Here is a 26,150-nt window from a genome sequence, read left to right on the forward strand (position 1 = left end):
CTCTATGCGCTCCAACACAAAGAAATCGACAAAGCAATGAAGATGGACAAGACCATTATAAATTTGAGCACTATTAATCTGACAACGAAGGAGCAATCTGTGTTAAAATTGGGATTATCATATTGTGACGATAATGAATTTAATTATCCCCATAGTCGAATGGACTTGTACCAGTATGTACGGAAATTAAAACTTGCCAAAATATTTGCTAATAAGCGATTTGAAAAATCCCCCATAGATCGGGCTCAAACTGTTCAAATAACAGACTTGAGCGGCCTAAATGCCTTGGATGCTGGAATCTTTGGTGACTTGATGGAACTTTGCAATGAGAATGAATGTGTTTCTATAGACTCTTCGCAGAGAGTAACTTCAAACAAAGAGGAAACATTTGTGTTATTGAGTAGTGACCATACACCATTTCGACCATGGTCTAAGTTTTTACCACAAACAGCGCGAGATAACTTGGACGTTTTCTCTGAAAGTGTTACAAAGGATCTGAAATTACTATATAGTAATTTAGCAGAACAAAAAAAGAAAATATATCCTAAAAAAGTAACAATACAGCAAACAGTGGAGAAATTAATTAAGGAAGATGGTGTATTGGTGAAACCTTCGGATAAGGGAGGTAACGTTGTATTGTGGGGACGAGAACTGTATAAAAAAGAGGCCCTTACTCAATTAAATAATATTGAATGTTATAAGAGGATTGATATGCAAGAGTTTATTTTGGTAGAAGAACAGTTCCGCGCCAGATTAAATGCATGGAAGGAAGAGGATTTATTAAACTGGGATGAGTATAAATTTATTAAACAAAATAATCCAACTCTCCCGGTTTTTTATATGCTCCCAAAAGTCCACAAGAATGCTGTTTCACCCCCAGGAAGACCTATTATTTCTTCATGCGGAAGTCTCTTTGAGAATACTTCAAAGTATATAGATTATTTTTTTAACCCTATAGTGAAGACCTTAACCTCTTATATCAAGGATTCTACTGTTTTTTTTTAATGTATATTTGATATAAAATGGGATGAGAGTAGTATGTTGTTATTAACGCTTGATATTACCACTCTTTATACGAGCATACGACACACTGATGGTCTAAAGGCGACTGAATTTTATCTAAATAGAAGATCTTTGAGGTTTTCCAAACAGAATTAAATGATTTTAGAGATGATGCGATGGTGTTTAACCAGAAATATGTTTTTGTTTGGAGAAGAAATATTCCAACAAGAACAGGGGACAGCGATGGGCACCTGCTTAGCCCCCAGATATGCTAGTTTACATCTTGGCTGGTGGGAGGAGCAGGTGCTCAGGGGCCCGTCATTGGAACATTGGAATGACAATATACTCTTATGGGTACGATTTATTGATGATGTTTTCGTGCTGTGGCAGGGCACGGAAGCATCAATTGAATTGTTTATTAATGAGATAAATTGCAATACACTTAATTTGAGATTCACTGGACAATATAGCAAATCCTGTATAGACTTTTTGGATATAAGAGTAAAAGCAGCCAATGGGAAACTAGAAACAACTGTTTTTAGGAAACCCACCTCAGGGAATACGATCTTACATGCTGGGAGCACTCATCCTGCCCCTTTAATTAGAAGTATCCCCTTTGGTGAGTTTTATAGAGCTAGGAGGACATGTAGTAGCTTTGAAGAATATCTAAAGGTTGAAGAGGAAATGAGTCAAAGATTCTTACAAAGAGGTTACTCACAGGATGTGATAAAGGGGGCAGCCCTAAAGGCAAGAAAACTTGATAGGAAAAACGTTTTATTTGAACCCTCAAAGTCAGAACAAAGGAAAAAGAGAAACTTCAAACAAGGACAAAGTGATTGCAGGTTTATTACAACATTCAATAAAAACCACAAAGAAGTCAGAACTATTTTAAATAAACACTGGCATTTGGTGAACAATTATGCAATACTTGGCCCAAAAATGAAAAAACATCCTGAGATCAGTTTTCGTAAGTCGAAATCATTAAAGGATCGTATTGTGAAAAGTGAATTTATTGAAACTAAGAAATCAGGACCACCCACATGGTTGACACGGAAAATGGGTTTTAAAAAGTGTTTTAAATGTAGGGCGTGCCAGCATGGAGTAAATCGGACGCATTTTAAGACATCTTATAATAAAACCATCAATATTAGAGGCTTTTTAACGTGTAGATCTAGTTTTGTGGTCTACGCCCTACAATGCCCCTGCCAAAAAATGTACATAGGGAGTACCACCTTACCAGTGTTCCAACGAGTTTTGCAACATAGAAGAGCGATTGTGAATAAAGATAGAACTTATCCAATTGCAAGACACTTTGAAACATTCCATCAAAGTGATCCAATAGGTCTACAATACAGCTGTATTGCAGAGATCCCGAAGAAAAGACAGGGAGGGGATAGAGAGAGGGAACTCCGTAAACTAGAAACCTATTATATCTTGGAGTTCGACTGTAGGGAACCACAAGGCTTGAATGTAGATGAAGACCTACATACGTGTCTGTATTAAGGAATGCTTAGGTTGCCAAAGAAATTGAATTTAGAAATGAAAAAAGTCAAAGTAACTGAAAGAAGTAGGAAAGAGGGAAATAAAAGATAACAATGAATAAACCCCTCCCGAAAAATATTGAAGTAAAAAGTTGCCGTACATTAAATGGACTATTTGTTTAAAGAGGAAATTAAATTGTTTTTAAATGTAAAGAGGGACTCAGATATTTTGTGGTGGTTGGGTTAGGAGCATATATATAATGAAAAAATCTTTTAAATGTATAGGTTTAGAGAATATAACTTTCCCATAAAAGAATGTTTTGAAGTGATTTTTTATTTGAAAAAATAGAATTTTTCTATTTTTTAAGTAATATAGGTACATATTTTACATAAGCATTTTTTAATGTTATGCAGTACTGTATGTAATAATCAATATTAATGTGGTAATTGTTTACATTGATTTACTTGAAGCACTAGCACTTTATTGAGAGAGATCTGAACCTAAAGTATATGTTTACATTGAATAAGCACTAGCACTTTGTGAACAAATGAATAATTAAAATAGGAAATGGTATATTTATGCACTTTAATGAAATAGCATGGTTCCCAACCAATAGTAGAAAGATGGGAGAAGAAAAACAAGAAATATAATAAAAAGCACTTGCTGATTATCTTGTAAATATGATGAAAGATTAAATGTATTAATATTTGATTTTTACATAAAGTTATATGTGATTATTAAGTAATTACATGTAAAAACACTTATGATAAAACAATATGTATCCATGTTGTTGAAAATACTGTGTTAAAACAGTTTTTTTAGAGTGACAATGGAGAAAACAGGCAGAATGTAATGAAGTGAAAATCATTACAAAATGGTGCCAGTATTTCCCTACCTTTTACCATGCTGATGAAATTTGGTAGTCCCTCATCTATGTTATGTGTGTCAAGTGTTTTCTTTAAAAAAGCTAAACAAATGGTTGTTCACTATTGTGAACAAGGTGGCGAGAGGCCATCGAAACACGTTGATGTGAACTCATCAATAAAGAAAGCCGTATGAAAAAAACCCTTGGAGTGCAGTGTGGTTGCTGTTGAGCCGTTCGTAACCCTATGCTGAGTATATATATATATATATATATATATATATATATATATATATATATATATATACATATATATATATATATATGTATATATATATATATATGTTTCAAACCTTCGTTCGAGGTTGATCTCTGCCTCTTACGTGGTGGCGGGCTACCGGCAGGGTCGCGACCCCTCAATATCCAGAAAATCCAAACAATCCTTCTTAATTCAAAGATTGCGCCGAGCCCCAATTTCTTTCAAAAGCGTGCTTTATTGATTTAAAGCAAGGACAAACACTATCCCCGACGCGTTTCAGAACCACAGTTCCTTGGTCACGGGTCGTCAGACATTTTACGTGCATCATGTGATATAGTGCAAATCATAATGACAATACAAACGAAGGACTACGGTGTGGCCTTGAGATTGCAGTTATGTGCGCCACCATATTGGAATAGGTAATGAATAACATTACATATACAATAATGTACTTATTTGAAGCATTTTCTCACTGATAAACAGAAAGTACCAAACCAAAACATGATTTGAACATTGTTATGTAAACACAATGCAATTCGATCGTATCAAGTGATTTACGTAGGTATACACCATTTCTAAATCTAAATAGAAATAGAAATAGTCCTAAATAGAAATAGTCCTCAAACCTCATTCGAGTGTATTTACAGTAATACTGTAAATACACTCGAATGAGGTTTGAGCAAAATTGATTTATAGTCAAATAGATTGCCAGTTTACAATTCAATGTATTTAAACATATTTGTAGGTGTTTATAAAGCTGGCACCACATTGTATTAAATTCACCCACTTGGGTAACTGTTTTTGGTAACCTACGAGGACTATTTCTATTTAGATTTAGAAATGGTGTATACCTACGTAAATCACTTGATACGATCGAATTGCATTGTGTTTACATAACAATGTTCAAATCATGTTTTGGTTTGGTACTTTCTGTTTATTTTTGGCCTTTGTTTTTTAATATTTTAAAAATATATATATTTATAGAAACAATATATATATGCAATACATTGTGTGCAATGACAGATTCATTGGAGAGCGCGAGATAGCACAGGCACTAGCGTGTGCTATGCGATATGCGCCTTGGAGTGTAATATGCACAGGGCAGTGTTGTGTAACCTAACTAGTCTCTAACGCTGTAATATAAAATATGTGCTGGGGAGTGTAACGTTGCATATGCACTGTGACAAAGATATGGATCCCAGATTGTAATATGTATGGCATAGCGCTGTGCGTTATAACATAGGCATCGAGGAAAGCATCTTAGATGGGGCAATATAACCCGTGCGAAGGCAAGTGTGCCATGACATATTCACAGGGTGGTGTTACAGTGCACATGGGCTAGAGAGTGTCATAGCATATGCACTAGCTGGTGGAATACAACACAGAGGTGTGTGGCACTCGGCGGGCACGGGTGGGTGTAACACAGCATTGGGCTCAGCCAGGAGCACGCTGTGACACTCAAGTGAGGTTTGTCTCCTTTTCAGAGAGTAAAATAAAAAGTATTACACATCCGGCGGTGGATGTGTGTTTTATTAACCGTGAGGGGGGTTTCTTGCATAGTTTGGTCGAATTTTTGTTGAATCCCCTTTAAATGGCTTGGTGTGCGTGTATATTAAATGTGCCCGTCAATAGCTACCCATGTTTGTATAAATAAACAACAAGGGTGTCTACTTGGAGAGTACCCACCGGCAGGGGCGCCGGGATTAGGCACGGTAGGGCGTCAGACACGTCAGAGCTTCACTAGCGGTGTAAATAGATTCCATGTGGATTCATTCTATGCATAGTCACCTTTTAATGAATATCACGCAAATCGTCATGGTGATAGGTACATACGGTTTGTCCAGCATGTCCTAGGTGTTTCTATAAATATATATATTTTTTTAAATAATAAAAAACAAAGGCCGGCCCCGGGGGATGGGGTCCCCGGGGCCATAAGTGGCCTGAGGAGGGGGGCAACGCAGCCCCCTCCTAAAGATTTTTTTTTTAAAAAAGGCCATGACCTGGGGGTTGGGGTCCCCGGGGCCGATTAAGGCCTTGGGAGGGCCAAATATTTTTTTTTCAACAAAAAAAATTAGGGCGCAGACACTGGGGGATGGGGTCCCCAGGGCGAGTAAATTAGAAAAAGAAGGGGGGCCACACAGCCCTCCTTCTTAAAAAAATAAAATAAAAGACCGGCATTGCGCTGGAGGCCATGCCCCCTCCTTGCAGCACTCTGCAAACGCGCCCCCTGGCCAGTTGTAAATTGGGGAATTAATTCCCCTTCAATTCTGAGGGTCCCTGAGGGCCAAATATCCCACCAGGTGCTTCCAGTAAGCGCCACTGTGCTGCGTTGCAGAGAGGTGGTCTAGGCCGTGCCCCTCTCTCTTCAACGTAGCTCTGTGGCGCTTACTGGAGGTACCTAGTGGTCTAGTTGGATCCTAGGGACCCTCAGGATTCAAGGGGACTTAATCTCCCAACTTAAAATGGCCACAGGGCGTGTTTACACAGTGGGGAAGTGAGGGGACGGGGCCTGAGGTGACGTGTGCAAACACACCCTGTGGCGCGTTTTATGAGGTAGTTTTAATCCCCTGTCCTCTTATATACTAGGGGCTTAGAGAGGAGGTTATGCTGGTCACAGGGGGACCCCAACGCATAGTGTTCCCTAGTGTATGTAGGTGTTTTCACTGTATTCTGAGTGTCTTTTAACATAGCACTGGCTCTAGGACTGGTTAGTCAGACTCAGTTACCACCAGTATCCATCTGAAAAAGTTGAGGGTACAGGATGATTTTGCAACAAGGCTTCTTTCTGCTCTTCTGTTTGTTCTCTCTGCATGTTATCCTTCTTCCTGCACATTTCTTCGTCTTTGAGGACTTCTGTTGCTTCTTTCTGCATTTCTTTTTTTTCTTTCTGTGCGTTTTTTCTTCTTTCTTCACATGTCCTATCTCTGTAGACATAGTTAGAAATTAGCATTTAAAAAACCTTTGAAATTCACTGAAAAAACCATAGGTTTCAGGCACGTTATAGTTAGGAATTAGCATTTAAAGAACCTTAGAAATTCACTGAAAAAAACATAGGTTTCAGGGGCGTTATAGTTAGCTGGACTTTTCACTCGTACAAAACCATTGAAATTCCTCCGTTATAGTTAGTTCAGCTAACTATAACTTGCGCGCCCGCAATGCACTGCTGATGACGTCACATATTACATCACTCATGACATGGTCAGTGACATCACTCATGACATCACTGATGACATCTCAAATGACATCACTGATGACATCATCCTTGTGATAGAGTGGCAGACCTCCTCTCCCCCTAATATAACCTTTGATACACACATTCAAAAATAGAAACTAAAATTTTCAAAACAATGAACATACCAATATCAGTTACAACAACCTATTCAGTAATTCTAAGATCCATATACACATCCACTCATTCACCAACAGTCCTATACAGTCACTCATACATGTACTCACTCATCATATGTACTCATACACCTATACATCCTGTTACACAACAGCACTCATCCATAGAGTTACTCACACACATAGTCACTCATGCTAATAACGAATCAAGCATCCATTTACTTGCATATACAGTTATACACACACCACCACACTTACTTCTACAGAAACTTACACATAGTTAGTCTTTTAAACAATCACTCATAGAAACACATACTTATTCATACAGGAACTCTTTCAGTCTCTCACTCTCACATATACTCACTTATATACACCAATAGTCACATATACTAGTTTAAAACATATGTAGTTACTCAAAAAGACACTATTGAGACAGTCATTCACTCACTAACACACCCATGCACACACTCATCCACCCATACAGTCCTGCACACATGCTGTCTTCAACACATACAAACAGTGAGTCACTCATTCATGCACCTATGCACTACGTAATACCCCTCACCGAACCATACAGACACTCAGACATGCATACTGATACTCAAAAAAACAACTAATAACCTATATAGACACTCATGTAGCTACTCATCAACCCATGCAGCCACTTATACACAAAGTGAGAGACTGATACAGATATTTACATATTTAAACATTACTCACTAAGCCATGTATTCACTAAAATACACTTAATCAGTCAGTTATACAATCAATTTTTCAAAAACAAATCATCCATTTAGACACTTATATACCCATTTATTCTTCCATCGACCTTGAGATATACATATATAAAACATACGTAATTTTCAGAAAAACACACATTCACTGGATGATGTCATCAGTGATGTCATCAGTGATGTCATTTGAGATGTCATCAGTGATGTCATTAGTGATGTCACTGACCATGTCATGAGTGATGTAATATGTGACGTCATCAGCAGTGCATTGCGGGCGCGCGAGTTATAGTTAGCCGAACTAACTATAACGGGGGAATTTCAATGGTTTTGTACGAGTGAAAAGTCCAGCTAACTATAACGCCCCTGAAACCTATGGTTTTTTCAGTGAATTTCTAAGGTTTTTTAAATGCTAATTCCTAACTATAACATGCCTGAAACCTATGGTTTTTTCAGTGAATATATATATATATATATATACATGCACATTGAGGGTCCTTCTGGGGTCAATCCCATAGTCGGGTGGCGCATTACCGGCAGACACCCTAAAGCCGGTGAGTAGTATGCAAATCCAAAAGAAAGTATAATGCGCACTCGGGAGAGATAATTTCACCAGGTTTTTATTCCTTCGTTACACGTTTCAACACACGATGGTGTCTTGCTCACATGATAGTCACAATAGGAATAGGACGTGCTTTAGTAAACAAAAGTAAACACAAAGGATGCACTGGCAATCTATCTATTAGTAAACTCGGAAAACGAGCACCATCTTGGAATGGTAAAGGAAAAAAGCTTTTTAAACTGTTTTCACCATGATTGCATTATTGTTAGCATACGGGCAGAGATATACATTCATTATTCCTGCTATATTTGCAGGTTATTTGCCACAAAACTTGACAAGAGGTAATACTTACTCCCCATTTTCTGCACTTTGAGCTATATTTACTACAAAGTGAAATCTCGAGTCCATTAAACCCTAATTATCAAAGACAGTGCTTTAATATAACATAACTTAGGGTCATTTAAATCTGTGGTATTAACGCGAGTTCCCTATTGCCACCCCTCTTTCCTATGTTTACCTGTTCGATGGCATAGAATCTCAAGAGTGCATTGTTGGACTGATGTTTCTCTTAGAAGTGGTGGGCGATGGGATAGTGTAGATCAACATTGGTAATGGCACGGAGATGTTCTTGTACCCGTTTCTTAACCATACAGACAGTACTGCCCACATACCGTAATTTACAGGGACATTCTAATACGTATATAGCATAATTAGTGCTGCAGGTTAGAAATTGTGTTAGGGTATAGTTTCTTCTCCCTGGGACCCCTATTTCTTTCACCATCTGACTAGTTTTACAAACTCTGCAGTGTCCACATGGGTAAAACCCTTTTAAATTGTGAACATTGCGATTGATAGTTTCAGATATGTCCCCTTTGACCAGGATATTTCTCAAACTTCTACCTCTGCGGAATGTGATTTGGGGCCTGTCATTGATATTTGAACCAATAATGGGATCAGATTTCTATATCCTCCAATTGTCTGCCAGAACTTTGCGAACTTTCTTAGAGTCCTGATTAAAGGTAGTGATCACTCTGGATTCAGTTTCTTTGTGGGAAATGCTATCTTTCTCCTCTAGGGTGCTGGCCCTGGTGGTATCCTTAACTTTATTCATGGCGTTAGTCAATACCCATTCAGGATAGCCACGTTCTTTGAATCTGGTTACCATCCTTTGTTGTTCAGCCTCAAACAATTTATTGGTACTGCAGTTTCTTCTAGCCCTCAGAAACTCTCCATAAGGTATACTCCATTTGAGTGCCTCTGGATGAGCACTGAGGGCGTGAAGAAGACTGTTCCCTGCAGTTGATTTCCTGTGGAGACTGGTGGTGAGTTTACCCCCACATACAGCTATTTGAGTATCTAGGAACTCTATACTGTAGCAACTTATGGTGGATGTGAGTTTAATATTGTATGGATTCTTATTCAATTGCTCAATAAAGTTCTCAGCCTCTTGTTCTGATCCTCTCCATATAACGAAGAGATCATCAATATAACGAATCCGCACGTACCAACACATACAAATAGGAGGTCATATATTCAATGGCACTAGACCGAACATAACAATTCATACCACAGATTTAAATGACCCTAAATTATGTTATATTAAAATAACTGTCTTTGATAATTAGGGTTTAATGGACTTGAGATTTCACTTTGTAGTAAATATAACTCAAAGTGCATTATCGCGGTATTCTTTTGTTTCCTTTTTTAAAAACAAGGATTTGATTTAATTCCTTCATTTATATGAGGCAGCGATCTAGCGCATTTGCACAGCCACCCCAGTTGTTATACCTTCTTCAAAGGAAATTACTTCAACAGCGCTTTTGCACTAACCATTTCCCATGACACAGGGGTCATCACCCTGTGGGTTTCCATGACGCTATATCCATTTCAGAGCAGGGACAGCTCATAGTTAAGACACACTGTTCCACCTGACTATGTCTATGCTTACAAGTGAGTGTTTCCTCCAATGGACCCCTCTTTTTCTCCTTTATTAACAGATCCTGATATTGATTTAGTCTTTGCTGTGGCAGAATCATTACCCCGTCAGCAACCACTGGTATTGAGTTAGTTTCCACTCTTTTACCCTTAATAACGTATATAGAGTGAGATGTCCCAACACCACTCTGCTACATTGACACTTTGTATCTTTTTAGATTTCAGGAGCTACTTGATAGACCACAAGGGAACATACGTTGACAGTCCTTCCCTCTACAAGTAGGTGACAGTCACTTCACCTCTACTAGCATTCACCCCTTATGCACACACCGCCACTACACTGACCCCACTTATTTCGATTATTCCTAAGTGCTCTTCCCAGCCATGCCCTGACGAAGACCCAAATGTGAGGAATAAATCACCCTCTATATCCAAGGGGTCGAAACGTAGACAATCTACCACCTGTCCGCAAGCTCAAAGAATTGAACAACTAAAGCAATATGTACTTCTGAGCTATGCTCATACATGGGAACAACTGGCCTATGTTAGGCAGGAAGGGTCCAGTTCTATGTAACAACAAATGTATATATGTCATTATACCTTTACCCTGTCCCTCACCCACTGACTCACTACCATTGACCCTACCCTTCCTTTTCTTCACAATGAGAGCACTGTAAATATTGAATGCACTACTACTGATTGGAGCAACTGTGTTGCTAACCTTTAATGCTTTGACTTTATATTGCATTTAATAACCTGCATTATTCATGGAATTAAATTCCTGTCTTTTGAATCATATTTAGGCTCCAAGCGGTGAATGCTTTTTGTATTGTATGTGTTTTTACAAAAAAGTACTACCACGACCATTTCTAGAGCATATTGTATTACTGACCCAGGTCGGTAGGTTTATATGGGTTTACCCCGTTAAAACTCAACACTCCGACAATTAGCTAGCCTGACGTGGCTTGGTATATGTATACAAAGGCTGCAACAGCAAACTCACGTTGTGCACTTACAGTGGAGATGGGGACGGTCCTGGCAGATTGGACTGCTTAATCCAACAAAATAACAGCCTACTAACTGGCCTCGGCCAGAGGCCCATCAGACCATGAGCCAATGCCCGCCTTGCTAATCTGAGCATCAGGAAAAAACACATGGCAATAAAAGCAAAACCACTGAGGAAAACCATTGGTAGAGAGAATTCCCTGCAATACATTAGTGTTGCAACCTATTTTCAGAAAGTTGTCAGTTGTTTTTAATTTGCATACAAGATATATATTCAACCCATCTCAGAGCATATTTGTATAAACGTATTCTCCTAATAACCCATGAATATAGATCTGAGTGTCATTTCTTAAGGAACTGTGTAAAATTATTTAAGGTGAGTGCATGAGTGGGTGAGTGAGTGAGTGAGTGAGTGAGTGAGTGAGTGAATGAGTGAGTGAGTGAGTGAATAAGTCAGTCAGCCAGTGACATGGCAAGTCGGTGAGTAACCTGCATAGCTTTGGGAACCCACAATGAAGAACCAAATACCAAATATGAAAAGACATGAAGTGAATGTAATGTTTAAATGTATCTCTCCTTTCTGACTTGGGTCAGAATAAACAAAATGAGGTTAGTCATCCTAAAGCTCGACAGAGACAAATTATACGTCTTCATTGTTACCAGGAAAATTAAAGCGCTTTACTGCCATTCTGAGATCAAGTTGCAGGGCAACTGGAAATGAGGCATGTCCACAGTACGAACACTCACAAGAAAGCTCTCAGAATGGGATAGAAACTTTTATAACAAACTCACACAAAAGCAATGTTTTCCTGAAAATTCTCCAAGTTTGCATTCTACTAATTCACCTCGTTTGCAACATAAATGTCACTGTACATCATATTACTGGGGCTGCTCATTAAAATGTGCCACACCTTGTGCAGGCAGTTTGCAGGACACAGGTTTCATTCATTCCATCCTTTATGGTCAACAATGAGAGTCATTGAAATTAATGATGTAAACCTGTAATCATAGTTTTTGACCCCTCTGGTTCAGCAGATCTACAGAATCAGCCATTAAAAAACATCATAATTGTGCCTACTAGATGCGAAAACAATACTTTCCTTGCAATTTAAGTCCTTATTTTTTAAATCTGCAAAAGACTTTAGGTCTTACACATATTATATTAGCGGTTTCAAAGTACACATCTATGTTACTACTTTATGTGTAGAACAGCAGCATTCGTCAGTCAAACACTGAAAATAAGTTTAAACAACAAGTGAGATGGTGTATGATAAAATAACCATAATCAGGATATTTGGTCTTGGTTCACAAAATGAGAGATATAGAAAGCAAAAACTGTTTAATATTTTGTTTGAGCATCAAAGATAATGATGCTGGTACTTCTCCTTTTAAAAATTGGGCATGCGCATGTGTGATTTAAAGTGATACCCAGAGCCTTGAATGGGGTTAAAGAATTTTGGAAAATCCAATGAGAATATTTTAACAGACAGTAAATTTGCTGCCTCTATATGTACTTTATTTTTGCTCTTTGGCAAGATTAGCAGCAATATCACCCAATCAAGCTGAGGGGATTTATGGCTTCGAGAGGGGATTAGCGCCAAGAGAATGTGATTTCTAACACTCTTTGAAGAACCCATTGTCAGGCCAACGCAGAAAGAAGATGACAGCTGAGGAGAGAATGATGGACTTTCATCACCCAGTCACCAGTTAAGAGTGTCATTAAGTACCAGCAGCCTTCAAAAGTAACACTGATAAGGGCTAGCAAACTTTCAGCCTATGTATTAGTGGGATGATAGGGAGCCCAAGCACTGGGGACACTGTTCTTTTAGAGCCAGACCGCCAAATGCAGCTCTGTGATTGAGAGACACGGTGCCTTTTGAAGTGTTTACAGTGCTAGCCTTGACTCACCCTCGTGCAAGTTCCACAGGAACATAACACTTCCAAAGGGTCTAAGCAGGGAGCTGTTGCAGAATATTGTTTATTTAGAAATATGTTGAACTGAAGTGGTGAAAATTCCACTTGGATTGTCGTTCTATTTATTGGTGTCTGATTATGATATCCATTGGTTTCTGTTCATATTTTTGTATTTAACCAATAGAATGTTCCCTGATTTTCTTCTTAATAAGTACATTGTAGTCCATTTCCCTTAAAGCTAGACGCAAAAACTGAATTCTGCAAAAACACATTTAGAAAATAATAGTCAACAGTAAGGTCTTGCCGGACGGGCTTCTCTGCCTCGTGTGCACAGTGTATTTTCGACTGATAAATACCACGCACACCCATTGTGCTCTCAGCCTCTATTGCAGATATATACAAGATCAGTTCTCCCCGAGTATGGAGCGACAGCTGAAAATGAGTTATTTTGCTGGGATGCTATCAGCATGCCTTCATATCCCTGCTTTGCACGTCAGTGATGTGGGCTTTGTTGAAGGATGGAGTCCAACCCATTTTGACCTATCGCCCAAGGCTATTATCAGACGACTGCACTAACATAAACAACATACTTCAACAACAGCCTGGCATTCTGCGCCCATGTACAGAAGTGCGCAACGACACAAGTCAAACATGTGTCAGGCACTGAAACTATTTTTCAGACGCATGCCAAATTCCTGCCACTGACACAGCTTGCTCCGATTTTACCAACACAATTAGATTTCAAAACACAGCCACAAAAAGCAGCAGAAAAGAGCGCGCTTGACAAAGTGACATACCTTGGACTCCTGGCTCATGCTGGAAGCTGGGGAGGACGGCTGGTCGGCGCATCCCATCTCGCTTTCCTGCTCCACGCTGTCTTCCATCACGCAGCTAGGAGGAATCATTTTCACCCCGTTAGATACTATTCGTGCAAACACTCAAAAAGGATAAAACACGACCCCCTTGGGTTCGAGCGCGTCGCTGTATCCTGTGTTTATCAGCCAAGCATGCACTTTGCATTCTCTGCCTGGCTATGCTGAAGGAGACTTAAACCCCTCTGCTCCCTCCCCCACTTTGTCTCAGTCACGTCTGTCTCTCTGAAGGTAAGGGGCTGAATAATCCCAGTGTAGGTCAGCGCTCTGCGTGCCACTCTCGTGCCTGAGTGGAGCGCCCGGAGCCGCACCGCGCGCTGGCTGTCATCTGCCGTGATGGAAAGGAGAGGGGGCAGAGCGCTCGAGACGCTCACACACGAGGAGGCAGAGAGGAGGAGTTGTGCTGCGAATGCCTGGGATGGCTCGCGTGAGCGTGCGCCGCTGTCATCAGCTCGTAGTGAGGAGAAGTGAGCCCGGGCAATGAATGGTCTTGCAGCTAGCTTTACCCTATGGAAGTTTTATGTCTCGCAAAGCAGTGGGATATCTAGGGGCACGCGCAGTGTGCGCATTGCTTCGTCTATGCTCTGGGACGAATGTTCCACTTTCAGAGTGACTGGAACTAGGAGTGCTGCGGGTTATTGCACCCGTAAGGTGCTCAAGGGCTGGGGTTGCTCTTTTTCCTATTCTTTAAAGTAGTGATTTCAGCACCTCCACTCTGAAATAGTTCCAGCTCCACCGCCTGTTATGGAAAAATACCCGAAACCTACGTCAGTCTGTTCATATTCCAGTAGCTTGCTGTGGAAAGATCAGACTAGGTCTGGCAGCGATGTCTAAACGCGATGGTGTTTGGAACTTCTTAAACCGAAGGCCTCCATTCTACTGGAAATAGAAGTCAGTGCTTCAAATTGAACAATAATACGCTATTTGTGGCATAAGTTTTTAGGCCGATACGGAGTAGTAGGAGGTGGCTGCTGTTTGACTGGTTTTTGTTTCGTCCGTATCAGTGAGACATATTTTTTGAAATAACTGTAACTTTAAATATATTAAGAGCATGTAGAATTAATTCATCTATTAGACCGCACAGCTTAATATAGACAGGTAAATGTGTTTCAACTGGATCCAACAGAAACCTTTTGCAGCAGATCAAATGGAATTTGCCCCTGAGTTTGACACATCCGTCTCCCAATGCACTTTGAGGAAATACCTAACATACACCTTACCAGTACATCATTGGAGTTGCAAAAGTGCAAAAATATTTTGTAAGAAATTGGGTTGCCGGTTTAGGGGGGTAATACCCTACTCAAGTATCAACCACAATCCTTGTCAGGGTGAAGTCACAAGTAAGCCCCAAATTAACACTTTATTAGCCTAGGACAGAGCAGTTAGGCTTAACTTAGAGGCAATGTGCTTAGTGTTTGTACAACACTTCAACTTGTAATAAAAAGAAAATACACCACAAAATGGATTCCACAATAATTTTTAAAAATAGAGTAGATTTTCATAAATAAAACATGATCAATATGACAAAAGTCCAATAAGTAGAACCGGAGATATGCAGGTTTAAAGATTTAAGTAAAAATAGAGTCGAAAAGCACAAGGCACCAACTGTGGCTATCTGATCATGCTGGACCAGGACAAAGTCACAAGTTCAGGCAGGCTGCAATGGAGTGCGGGCCAGCTACCGGACCCATTTAGGCCCTCTGAACATAGTGCCTTGAATCCTGGTTGCGAAGCATTGGATGGTGCTGCGCCAAGAATGCGTCTCGCAGCCGAGGTGATGCGTTGATTCTGAGGACTTAAGGAGCGGCGATAGAAGGTCCTGACTTCTCGCTGAGGATTCCTTTGAGTGCTTGCGATGTGAAGTCTGAAGCTGAGGATGTGTCACGCAGTTGAGGCGTGGCATCAGTTCCTTGAAGAGCTGTGAGGCTCCGATGCAAGAACCTGCTTTGTCGTCGAGGCTGTCATCCACAAGAGATTTGTGGTATGAGGGCCTGTGTCAGTGAAGCTTCGCAAAGCAGTGGTTCTGATGCTTGCTGTGAGGTTGATGAAGAGTCGTTGCACTACGATAGTCCTCGCAGCAGAGGTGATGCATAGGTTCTGCTCAGGGTTGCATAACGCTGCAGAGGACACAGCAGAGGGGTTATATCGGTTCTGCTGGATCCACAGATGGACTGCCAGAGCACCTTCAGGCACAATTCCAAGGGTCCAATACTGGGTTGGCACCACTTGGCAGGTTAGAACTCCCAGTTGCAGAGTCCAGGTGCTGGTTACAAGAGATGAGCCTTTAGAGTAACTCTGATGGTCAAGGGTTCAAATTGCAGGTACAGCCCTTCTGAATCAGGCAAGAGAGCAGCAGTCAGCAGGTCAGCACAGCAGGCATCAATTCTTCAGAGCAGAAATCCAGCAGAGTGGCAGTCCTTTCAGCAGTACAACAGACCTTCTTTCTGAAAGAGTCTCCATGGGTCCAGAAGTGTACTGAAGAGTTGGTGTCTGAGGCCCAATATTTATACCCAGTTCTGCCTTTGAAGTATGAGAAGCTTCAAGAGGTTTCCCTTTGAAAGGCACAGGCATCCTGCTTTCCTTGCTATGGCTCCAGGCTAACTACAGGGGGTATGCAGCCCTTTGTGTGGAGGCAGGACACAGCCTATTCAAGTGTAAGTAGGGTTGTGCCCAGCTCCTCCCTCCCATCCTGCCAGTGATGGCCCATCCAGGGACAACTAAGCTCTCTGTTGTGTGCGGCTGTGTAGGAGGACTACACAAAGCCCAACTGTCAGCTACACGCAGTCATGTGACCCAGAGACAGACTGCAGGCACTAAATGGCTAAGGCAGGAAAATGCCAACTTTCTGAAAGTGGAATTTTCAAAATTGTAATCTAAAATTCGACTTTACCATAGGATAGGATTTTTCATTACAATTCCAAAGACACCAAACATGAATTATTTACCTGTTCCCATTTGGAAGTTACACCTTATTAAACGTAATAAAGTACCCCCAATGTTATCCTATAGTAAAAACAGGCCTAGCAGTGGTGAAAAACGAATGTAAGAGTTTCTTTTTACTACCAAGACATGTACAACTTAAAAAGTACATGTCCAACTTTTTAAATAAACTGCACCCTGCCGTCTAGGCTGAAGGGGCCTACCCTATGGCTTTCTTCTATAGCTAGAAGCATTGAGTTTACAGGCAGTTGGTACATGCAGTACCCCTTTACTAGGGACTTAAAAGTAAATTAAATAGGCCAATTGGGGAAGGCAAATTCTACCCTGTTTAGAGCAGAAAGCTCAAGCACTTTAGCACTGGTTAGCAGCAGAGTCCTAAAGCCAACAAAAATGGGATTGACCCTGCAGAAAGGGCAAGGTCCAACATATGTATTATTTGAGCAATTAAAATCATTACAATTAAAAAAAACACTATTTTTATTCAAAACACTTGGATATACTAAAAGTGTAACAATAATAGTACTGACGGTGCAGCACCTGCATTACATATTGCACCTGTTCAAAGCAAGGTGCATGTCATAGAGAGGTGTTGCAGGAGCAGCGCTCGAAGCACTCCAGACACTAGGCTGCACTCAAGAAAAAGGGAGCCAGCACACTGGATTTCTTTTCTCTTGTCTGTCTCTTCAGGTAGATTCAGTTGCTGCTGCACAGCCTAAGCACAGGAGGTAAAGAGGTTGCAGATATATCCATGCTTCATGTTGGCTTTTATTGTTCTGAGCAACATCATTTTTTAGTATGCCACTTTTTTTTAGAGAAGTGTTAATACTTTCCATTAGCATGGCAATGCACGTCTGTTCCTAAAAGGTCATTTCAGGCCTCTTCCCACTTGACTACTTAATCAGTGATTGCCTCCAAAGAAAAAAGCTAACCACTCACAAACTGAAACTTATGTTGCATTTACAAGGCTACCAAGTAGCTTATTTGATACCATCAGTCAGTTGTGGCTTTTCAACCAACAGGTTGCTATTTGTGGCTTGTGGTTTTGATTTTAACACAGGTATTTTAGGCTTAAATAGCTTAACATGCAAAATGATGTTAGCTTAAGAGCCAGAGTTTCAGGAGGAGTCACACATAAAATGGAGCCACTTTATGTGTGTATTTTTGTTTTCAAACTGGTCCATTTCAAATACTGTGCTTGTAAGAGTGAACTCTTTAGTTTACACTGTCCAATAATCATTGACTTTTATGATTATTTTGGCTTCTGTATAGTGAAACGGTTTACATCTAGCTTCACTAACAAACAACCAGGTACAGAATGTGCAGCAGCAGTGCAAGCTTCTCACATGGAATATTAAGTACAAGACAAGTGGCAGCAATAGTAGGTGAAGGACATTTTGTTACACAATCAGATGTGCAACCAGTGGTAGATGTAAAGTGATGGCAGACTATTAGAGAATGTAATGAAGGTCACTGATACTTCCATATCTCACAGATATCCATATGCCATAGACTAAACGGGGTCCCCTTGAGGAGTGGGGCCACCTTATGATGCAGAAACTGCATAGGTCTGTGTTAAGTCCCTTTGTGCAACATATGCGACAATCTTGCAAGTCGCCTTTCCATGAAGAATAGTGACAAGGTAAGCATCAACAATGCAAGCTCTCTCTCTCAAATACCAGGTAAACATGCAACAATCAAAGTGGAATACTCCCTTGTGCAGAGAATAGGTACAGCAGAGTGACAACACTGCAAGCTTCCTTCCCAGACAGAGCAATATTATTTGGGAAGCAGCAGTGGAAGCTTCCCACTCTCAAAGGGTACATGTTGAACAGCAGTAGTACATTCTTATATTCATTGGGAAATATCTACAAGCCAACAACAAAACAAGCTTTACTCTTATGGCAGCTGGATGTCAGGCTTATCTTCAGTGCAGAACAGATTCATGACAGCAGCACCAGTGCATATTTCCATTGTTTGATGACTATGTACAGTTAAGGCATTAGTGGCATGTAGCTTTAAAATCGATCCATGGAGCAGTTGTTTAATCCACTGAGACGAGTGCATAATGCAAGAGTGAATATGCAAGTGTTGTGTCTACCCTCAGGTGTGATTCTCCGTTAGCACACTTGATTTTAACTCTCCTTTTACCATCTACTTTCACTCACAATGCTGCCAGTGATAATTCTTGAATAGCCTGAAAGTCCTCTTGCATTCACTTTGAGTCGTTTTGTCACTGCGTTAATTACTGATGTAATTTCCTGCAGCCTTACTGCTGTCATTTCCTGTCTATCTCAATGCTTCTATACTCATCCATTAGGGGTAAAGCTGTTCACGTTGATGGTCAGATTTTTAGTGAATTATAGATATGTGAATGTCATACGTTGTAGAGCACATGAGAGTTTTGTGAAGGTCTTAGTAGTGGCATAGTGGTACATGGTTCAGGAAATTTTAGAGAAGCATCATGAGAAGCCTATGAATAGTATGGGATATCAGTTTGTGGTGCAGTTCAGAATAGGGATGCATTGTCTAAAATATCCCCCTTGTCTAGGACACCAATACTAAATTTTCCTGGCAGCTTGTCAATGTACCTTGACCTATGATGACACCATCAGTCTACAGAATTGAACCCCCCATATATCCTTGCCAAATCAATGCACCTCATAATTGACATGTAGCAGGCTCTGCTATTCTGATGTTAGATGTATGAATGTGGGAAAGTAGGATCTGCTTTCATGGTTACCCCAACGTTTTGTTTGGTGTCACTATGATTTTGAGTAGTCTGACTGGGATCCTGCTAATCAGGACCCAAGTCACTGTGCTTTCTCCCTTAGTTGATAATGGTAAGTATTTCTGTACATTCACAATTGGCTACTGTTGTAACCTTGTAAGCCCCTAGCACATGGTACTAAGGTACCCAGGGGACTGGTACACCAGGGGTCTCCCATGGGCTGCAGCATTAATTGTGCCACCCATGGGAGTCCACTTAAACTGTGACTACAGGCCTGCTACTGAAGTCTGTTTGAGTTGGTGCTTGCACCTCTCACAACAGATACCTGTTTCCTTATTTCTGAGGTCACTGCACTTACAACCTATAAGTCACCCCTATGATAGGCTCTTCAGTCCTGAAGGTAGGGTGCTTGGTTATAAGTGTGAGGGTGCCCCTGCATGAGCAGGACACCCCTAGACACCATGGAGTCTATTCTCCAGGCTTTGTAAGTGCAGTCAGCCATTTTAAGACATTTAGGGCCATATGTAGGTAGCCCAATACCGGTCGGTAACGGCCGATTTTCGGTAAATATACCGTTACCGACCGGTATTTAGGCTTTTGAGATGTAGGGGGATCATTTCTGTATTCAGTAATTTACCGAATCGGTAAAATTACCGAATCGGTAATTTTACCGATTCGGTAAATACCGAATACAGAAAGGAGATGTAGGGGGAGTGTGTGGTGGGTGTGGGGATTCGTTATTTACCACCAACTGAAAGTTGGTGGTAAATGACGAATGTCTCAGTCAAGGCATTATGTGGCCCTTAGATGTGTGCAATGTGGCAGACACACATGCCCTCAGGGCATGTATGTGTGCCACATGTGCACACATGCAGGAATCAGGGGTGCAACAGGGTGTCAATGTGACACCCTGCCACCCTTGATTGAGCTCCCTCCATTACCGATTCGGTATTTACCGATTCGGTAATGGTAACTGGCTTCCCATTGATTCCTATGGGCCTCCTGGCCCATAGGAATCAATGAGATACAGGTTACCATTACCGAATCGGTAAATACCGATTCTAAAATACCGACACTTACCGAATCAGTATTTTTTTACCTACATTACATTTACCGATTCATAAATACTGAATCGGTAAAATTCGGTATTTAAGAATCGGTAAATGTAATTTACCTACATAAGGCCCTTAGTGGACTTCAGTCATTATGAGATGTCTAACTATATAGTGGCTACACCAAACCATGTCATGTTTGGTATCAAGCATGTTGGAATCATACCCCAACATCGAATTCAGTGTTGGAAGTACAATCCCATGTACTGGGGGGCTCCTTTGGGGTATCCCCCTGTACTACTGATAACAGCCTTTCAGGGTCTGACAGCAAGCTAGTGCTGCTGCCGAACACAGGCACAATTCTGCCCTCCTGCTGCTGAGCCAAGCTTGAGCAGGAGAAGGTAGAACAATAGGTTTTCTGTCACAAGGAGGTGAGACCACCTCCCATACAGGACTTAGTTTATTGGGCTGGGTGGGGGCACTTGACAGCACCATTAGACTGCTTTGAAGTGTACAATTGGTGCCCTCCTTGCATACTCCAGTTTAAGCCTTTCCCTAGGGTACTTAAGGACTTACCTGTGGGTGGTTCCTTATATTCATGAGGGGAAAAGACTCAAGCCTGAAGCCACATCACTCTACGACCATCTGGGCACTTGGACTTTGCTGTCCTTCACCTGGAACTAAGATGCACCTAGGAAGCCTCCTGCTGCTCCTGGCCTTGGTGTTTTGCAAGCCTTTTTTATTGTCTGTGTCTTTGCTTCTTCCAGGATCTTCACCAGACCTGTGGGCATTAAGCACACCCAAAGTAATCTCCTTAGATTAAGGAGTCACTCCTATGTATTTGCAGGCATCGCAACAAAGCTGACCTGACTGCTGCTCCTGACGTCCCTTGGACTTCAAAAGGCTTAGCAACACAGGTTGTGGTTCTGCAACTCCCTCGATGCCTGACCTGTCCTCTCTGGAATTCAGAGGTCAGCATCCCTCATTGGAACTGCTGGGACTAAACACCTGTGCACCTTGTCGACTTGCCATTGCCACAGGTTGTTGGCTATTCACTTCAGAGAACTTCAGGCTACCAAAAGCTCCAGTCTCCAGCATCTCTTCCTGCCAAGTACAGCATCCTTAACACATCCTCTGCACTGTTGGCCTCCCTCAAGCCTGTGGGTCCTCTTGAGGGTCTTCTTCTGCTTCGGTGGGCAATTTTGCTTGCTTGGGGCCTGTTCTGACTCTCCTGCTTGTGGTGAGTCCCTTGGACCTTGTTGGTCACAACGTTACTCCTTCTTCAGTCTCCAATCCAGTTGCAGCTACCAAGGCTTGTTGGTTCTCCCACCAGACACCAACCCCCTGGTTACCAACATCTGACTTGGGACAGCTCGTGCCTGGCTCCTGGTCTACCTCAGCATCACCTGGTCCTCGCAGCTGCAGCAACAAGGTCACCGTCAACTCGTCTGAACCATCTGACATCTGTGGGCATTGATCTTCTGTGCCTCCTGGTCACTCCTGAGGGGCATAGACTCTGTCTTCTCTGCTTGCAGCTTCTTCACTTGTTGAATCCACCCTTGGATTCCACTGGACTTCTTAAACTTCTTCTTAAGAGGCACTTTTCTCCAAGTCTTCCATTGTCATCTATGGAGGTTTCCGGCATCTTTTCACCCCTATGCACCTGGCTTCCCTGGTGTAGGTAACCTGGTCTCCGGGGCATCCATGGGTGGGGTGGCTCTCTAACCTTCTGTCATCCAAGAGAATTATTCAGGGTCCTCTCAAAAGGGTGTTATGGGATATTTGTGACACTCCTTACCCTGATTAGAGTGGTGGGTTCTGCCTGGCTGAGGTGCGGACCCTAGCCAACCAGAAACCCTATTTCTAATATTGCATTTCAATCTTGAACTCCTGAGTATGAATTGAGCCTGTCTGCAGCCTGAGCTTGTTGATTGGCTTCTTAGCTCCAAAGCAACCCTGAGCCCTCCTCTTGCACCTGCCTAGGCCCCTTAAGGTTTGTTGGGGGAACCTCAAGCGATTCACCATCCATTTTGTGAGCTACAGCTTCCCTGTGCCCAACATTGCAGTGAACCAAGGACCAGAAGGTGGTAAGAAGACAGACTTTGTGCTCTCTATTTCCTGAAACTTTAAAAGCGATTTTCCCATACCTATGACTGCCTCATTATCACCTATTTTGTTTGTTGGCTTTATAGTTTTAAAAACTGAAGTTTTACTTGCCAGTGACTGCCCAAATTTACCTGTTGCATTATGGGCTTTGTAGTGCAAAATCTGTTATTTTGCACCTGCCCGTGACAGCTTCCATTTCACTTGTTTGTGGGCTCTTTTAGTTCAAAATCTGTTGTTTTCCACCTGCCCATGACTGCCTGAATTTCCCACCAAGTTTCTCCCATAATCTGTGCTCAGATCTGTGTGTAAGCAATCCACCCCAGCTCCCTTTTGTCTGAGCAAGTGAGTGAAACAAGATTAACCCTGCTCTCAAGAAACAGACATATTATACCTTAGAGGCGAAGCAGAATGTGTTCTGAGATTGCAGTAATCTGCTCTTAGTGTTTAAACTGTGTTTGAAAAGTGATTGTAGCACTTGTTTTTTTGGCTAGGAGAGTGAGTTGTTTAAGTTTTGAAAGGCAGTATTGTTAGAGGCCTAGTTTAAACCCTTACCCGAGGAACTCCAGAGTGTGGATTGAGCCTGTCTGTCTTCTTTTTTTTTTATATCCTCATATCACCTCTGTAGCTATAGCAACCTCTCGGCCTGATCCACCCCTGCTGCATATAACTTGGAAATTCCAATCCCAGCTGATGTTCTTACGGTGACCGACCACAGCATACATCGTGAGCTGACCAAGAGGTATAATCATTGGACCTTGTAAAGTAGACTAATCAGGGTCTATATCATCTAACAAATTAAAAAAAATAACCCATGCTCTGTTCTTTCTCTTTACACATTACCCTTCTGGTCTACATCTCTATAGTATCTTACTGAATTCCACCAGGCTCTCCATGTTGGGGGTACCATCCGACACCATAACTTACAGGTCTCCCTCCTTGCCAAAAGGATAAGATAAAACACCAATTTATTCTGCATCCCCATGAAGCCTAACACCCCCTCAGGCGTCAATACAGTGCCAAACAAAATAAGAGTAGAGCTTACCTCAACCTCAATGCCCAAGGCATTGGACAGAGTCTTGCGCACGTTACCCCAGAATTCTTGTATCATGGGACAGGAAGCAAAAACATGGATTTCATCTGCCTTTTGGGCACCGCATCTCAAACATTTGGCTTCTCCACTGTCCTTTATTCTGGATAATTTGAGTGGAGACCAGTATATCCTATGGAGCGTAAAAAAGTGGTTTCTCCTGAGTGCGGCAGATTTAATCACTGGATAAACTGTGTCTGTGTGGAGGAGTGTGGCTCAATGGTTAGAGCGGCAGACCCTGAAGCAGAGTTCTGGCCAGGGACCAGGGTTCGATTCCTGCCTCATCGGGGCTCGGGCTCAATCTCCTCGGACCTGTCTATTCTCGCCTTGGTGCCTATTCTAATCACGGGCCCCACGCTGCAACTCTGGGCAGTAGCTTGCTTAGCCTCCACACCGGCCCCAACAGCGCTAAGGATGCCTGGCTTCACCCTGGGGTGCCCAGGAGTGGACACTTCACAGGGAAAGCCAGGAGGGGTTCCACAGCGGTATGAGTATCAGCGCCAGGAAACCGCAAAGGCGACACCGCAAGGTGGCCGTCTGGTGACAGTGCGCTCTATAAGTACCTTGACATTTACATTTATAGATACTTGCCATCGATTTTTCAGCTCCTTGCTCGGCAATCACTTCTCCCAGACCACATATGGGTGTTCCAGCTTCCTATCCGCTGCAGCAAGGAGATGATTATACCACTGTGCTACTTCCTTCTTTTTAGGAGTCGGATCTTGTAGCTCATCTTCCATGGAATTGTCCTCTATGGATTGCCAATGTTGGGTCTTACACCATGATGAGATTTGGTAATACTTAAACCTGGAGAGAGCTCCATTAGTAAGATTCCTCCAAAAGTCCCAGGGGAGACATTTGTTGCTCACCACATTATCCTTCCAGTGTGTGACTCCCTCGTCTTTTAATGGCTGTACTAAAGAGTCCAAAAGACATTCCGGAGTTCCAATCACTATAGTAGGACAATCCCAGACAGACCCGACAGTCCGACCAGAGTTTGGCTGCCACATGCAACGTCTTCAGGAGTGCCGAATTTATACAAAAATCCTTCCACGTCTGGTAGCTTTAAACATGCTGCCAGTCAGTGAGCTATCTGGCCCGAGAAGTAGCATCCTACAGTTTTTTCGTTCATACGCCCAACAGTACAACTGGAGATCTGCTAAGCTCATGCTCCCGTGTGAGAGTTTATGTCTTAATTTCTTCTAGGACATAAGCCTGTGCTTGAGGACACACACAACTTATATGAGCTGCGATTAGACGTTACATCTGTGCACTGAATGGTGGCTGTATCTGGTGTTTCTATTGGGCATAGGGTTAGTGTTCTGATTAAATGATAAGTCTAGGGTTCTGATTGGTTCGTGGCTCAGTGATTCGGATTAGATGTTTGATTGGTGGATAGAATTAGGGTTTTCTGTTTGGTTTATGGGGCTAGGGTTTTTTCCGACCTAGGGATAGAGTTTGCTTTCTGATTAGCTGTTAGGACTAGACCTGTGATTGGCTGTAAGGGCCTGATCTCATATTGGTTCTAGGGCTTGGTGCTAGTGGTGTGATTGGTTAAGATTAGGCCTAGGGTTTCCATTGGCCAAAGGGTCACCTAACCACAAGGGCTATTTAAGGTAAGGGTTCAGGCAGAGAGGACAAGGGAAGCTGCCTATTTGCCCCTGTCTTGTACTGGTTGGGCATAGGGTCAGAGATGCTGCCCCTTTACACATTCACCAGCATCCACATCCCCAACCAGATTAACACACTCACAGGAAATCTACTCTACTCATTTACTACAAACTAACCCCAAAAAAGTTTCACTGTCTCAGCACCCACTACAAAACCCCACAAACCACACCTCTATATCCTTCTACCCCAACAACTAGGGGTGGGCGGAATTTGCGTAGTCCCGCTGCGCAAACTCCGCAAAATGGTAAAAAATCTCCATGAGCATGCAGAAATTCGCGGAATTGCTTGTTCGTGATGCTTTTTTACTGTTCGCGAACGCTGTTTGCGTGCTTGAGGTAAATATCTCATGAGCACGCATTTTGAGAACGCGAACAAGCCGTGGGACGCCAAATTTTAGGCAATTCGCGGAATGCGAAATTACCCAAATTCCGCAAATTCCACGAGCAGCCGCCAAGGCCTACCAACTACCAGACATTTGCACCTTCACTTACACATAAAACACCACTCTATCCTATACCGCTAACCAATCTACTCATCACAATCACAACCCAAATCCGCAACAGACATCCCATTCAGATACAAATTCTCTGCTCTAAT

At 42.0% G+C, this 26,150-nt stretch overlaps 1 protein-coding gene across 1 annotated transcript in view; it reads right to left on the bottom strand.

Annotated features, from left to right (window-relative positions):
* Positions 1-14,258, bottom strand: part of STAC (SH3 and cysteine rich domain) — a 943,669-nt gene extending 929,411 nt beyond the window's left edge. Inside the window, exon 1 of the mRNA XM_085607561.1 lies at positions 13,895-14,258. Coding sequence (XP_085463687.1) covers positions 13,895-14,002 — 108 coding nt within the window. The 5' untranslated portion in view covers positions 14,003-14,258. The remainder of the gene's footprint in view (positions 1-13,894) is intronic.
* Positions 14,259-26,150: the final 11,892 nt, after the last annotated feature.

This window comes from Triturus cristatus, chromosome 5_2 (assembly GCF_964204655.1).
Source record: "Triturus cristatus chromosome 5_2, aTriCri1.1, whole genome shotgun sequence".
Taxonomy (NCBI): Eukaryota; Metazoa; Chordata; class Amphibia; order Caudata; family Salamandridae; genus Triturus; species Triturus cristatus.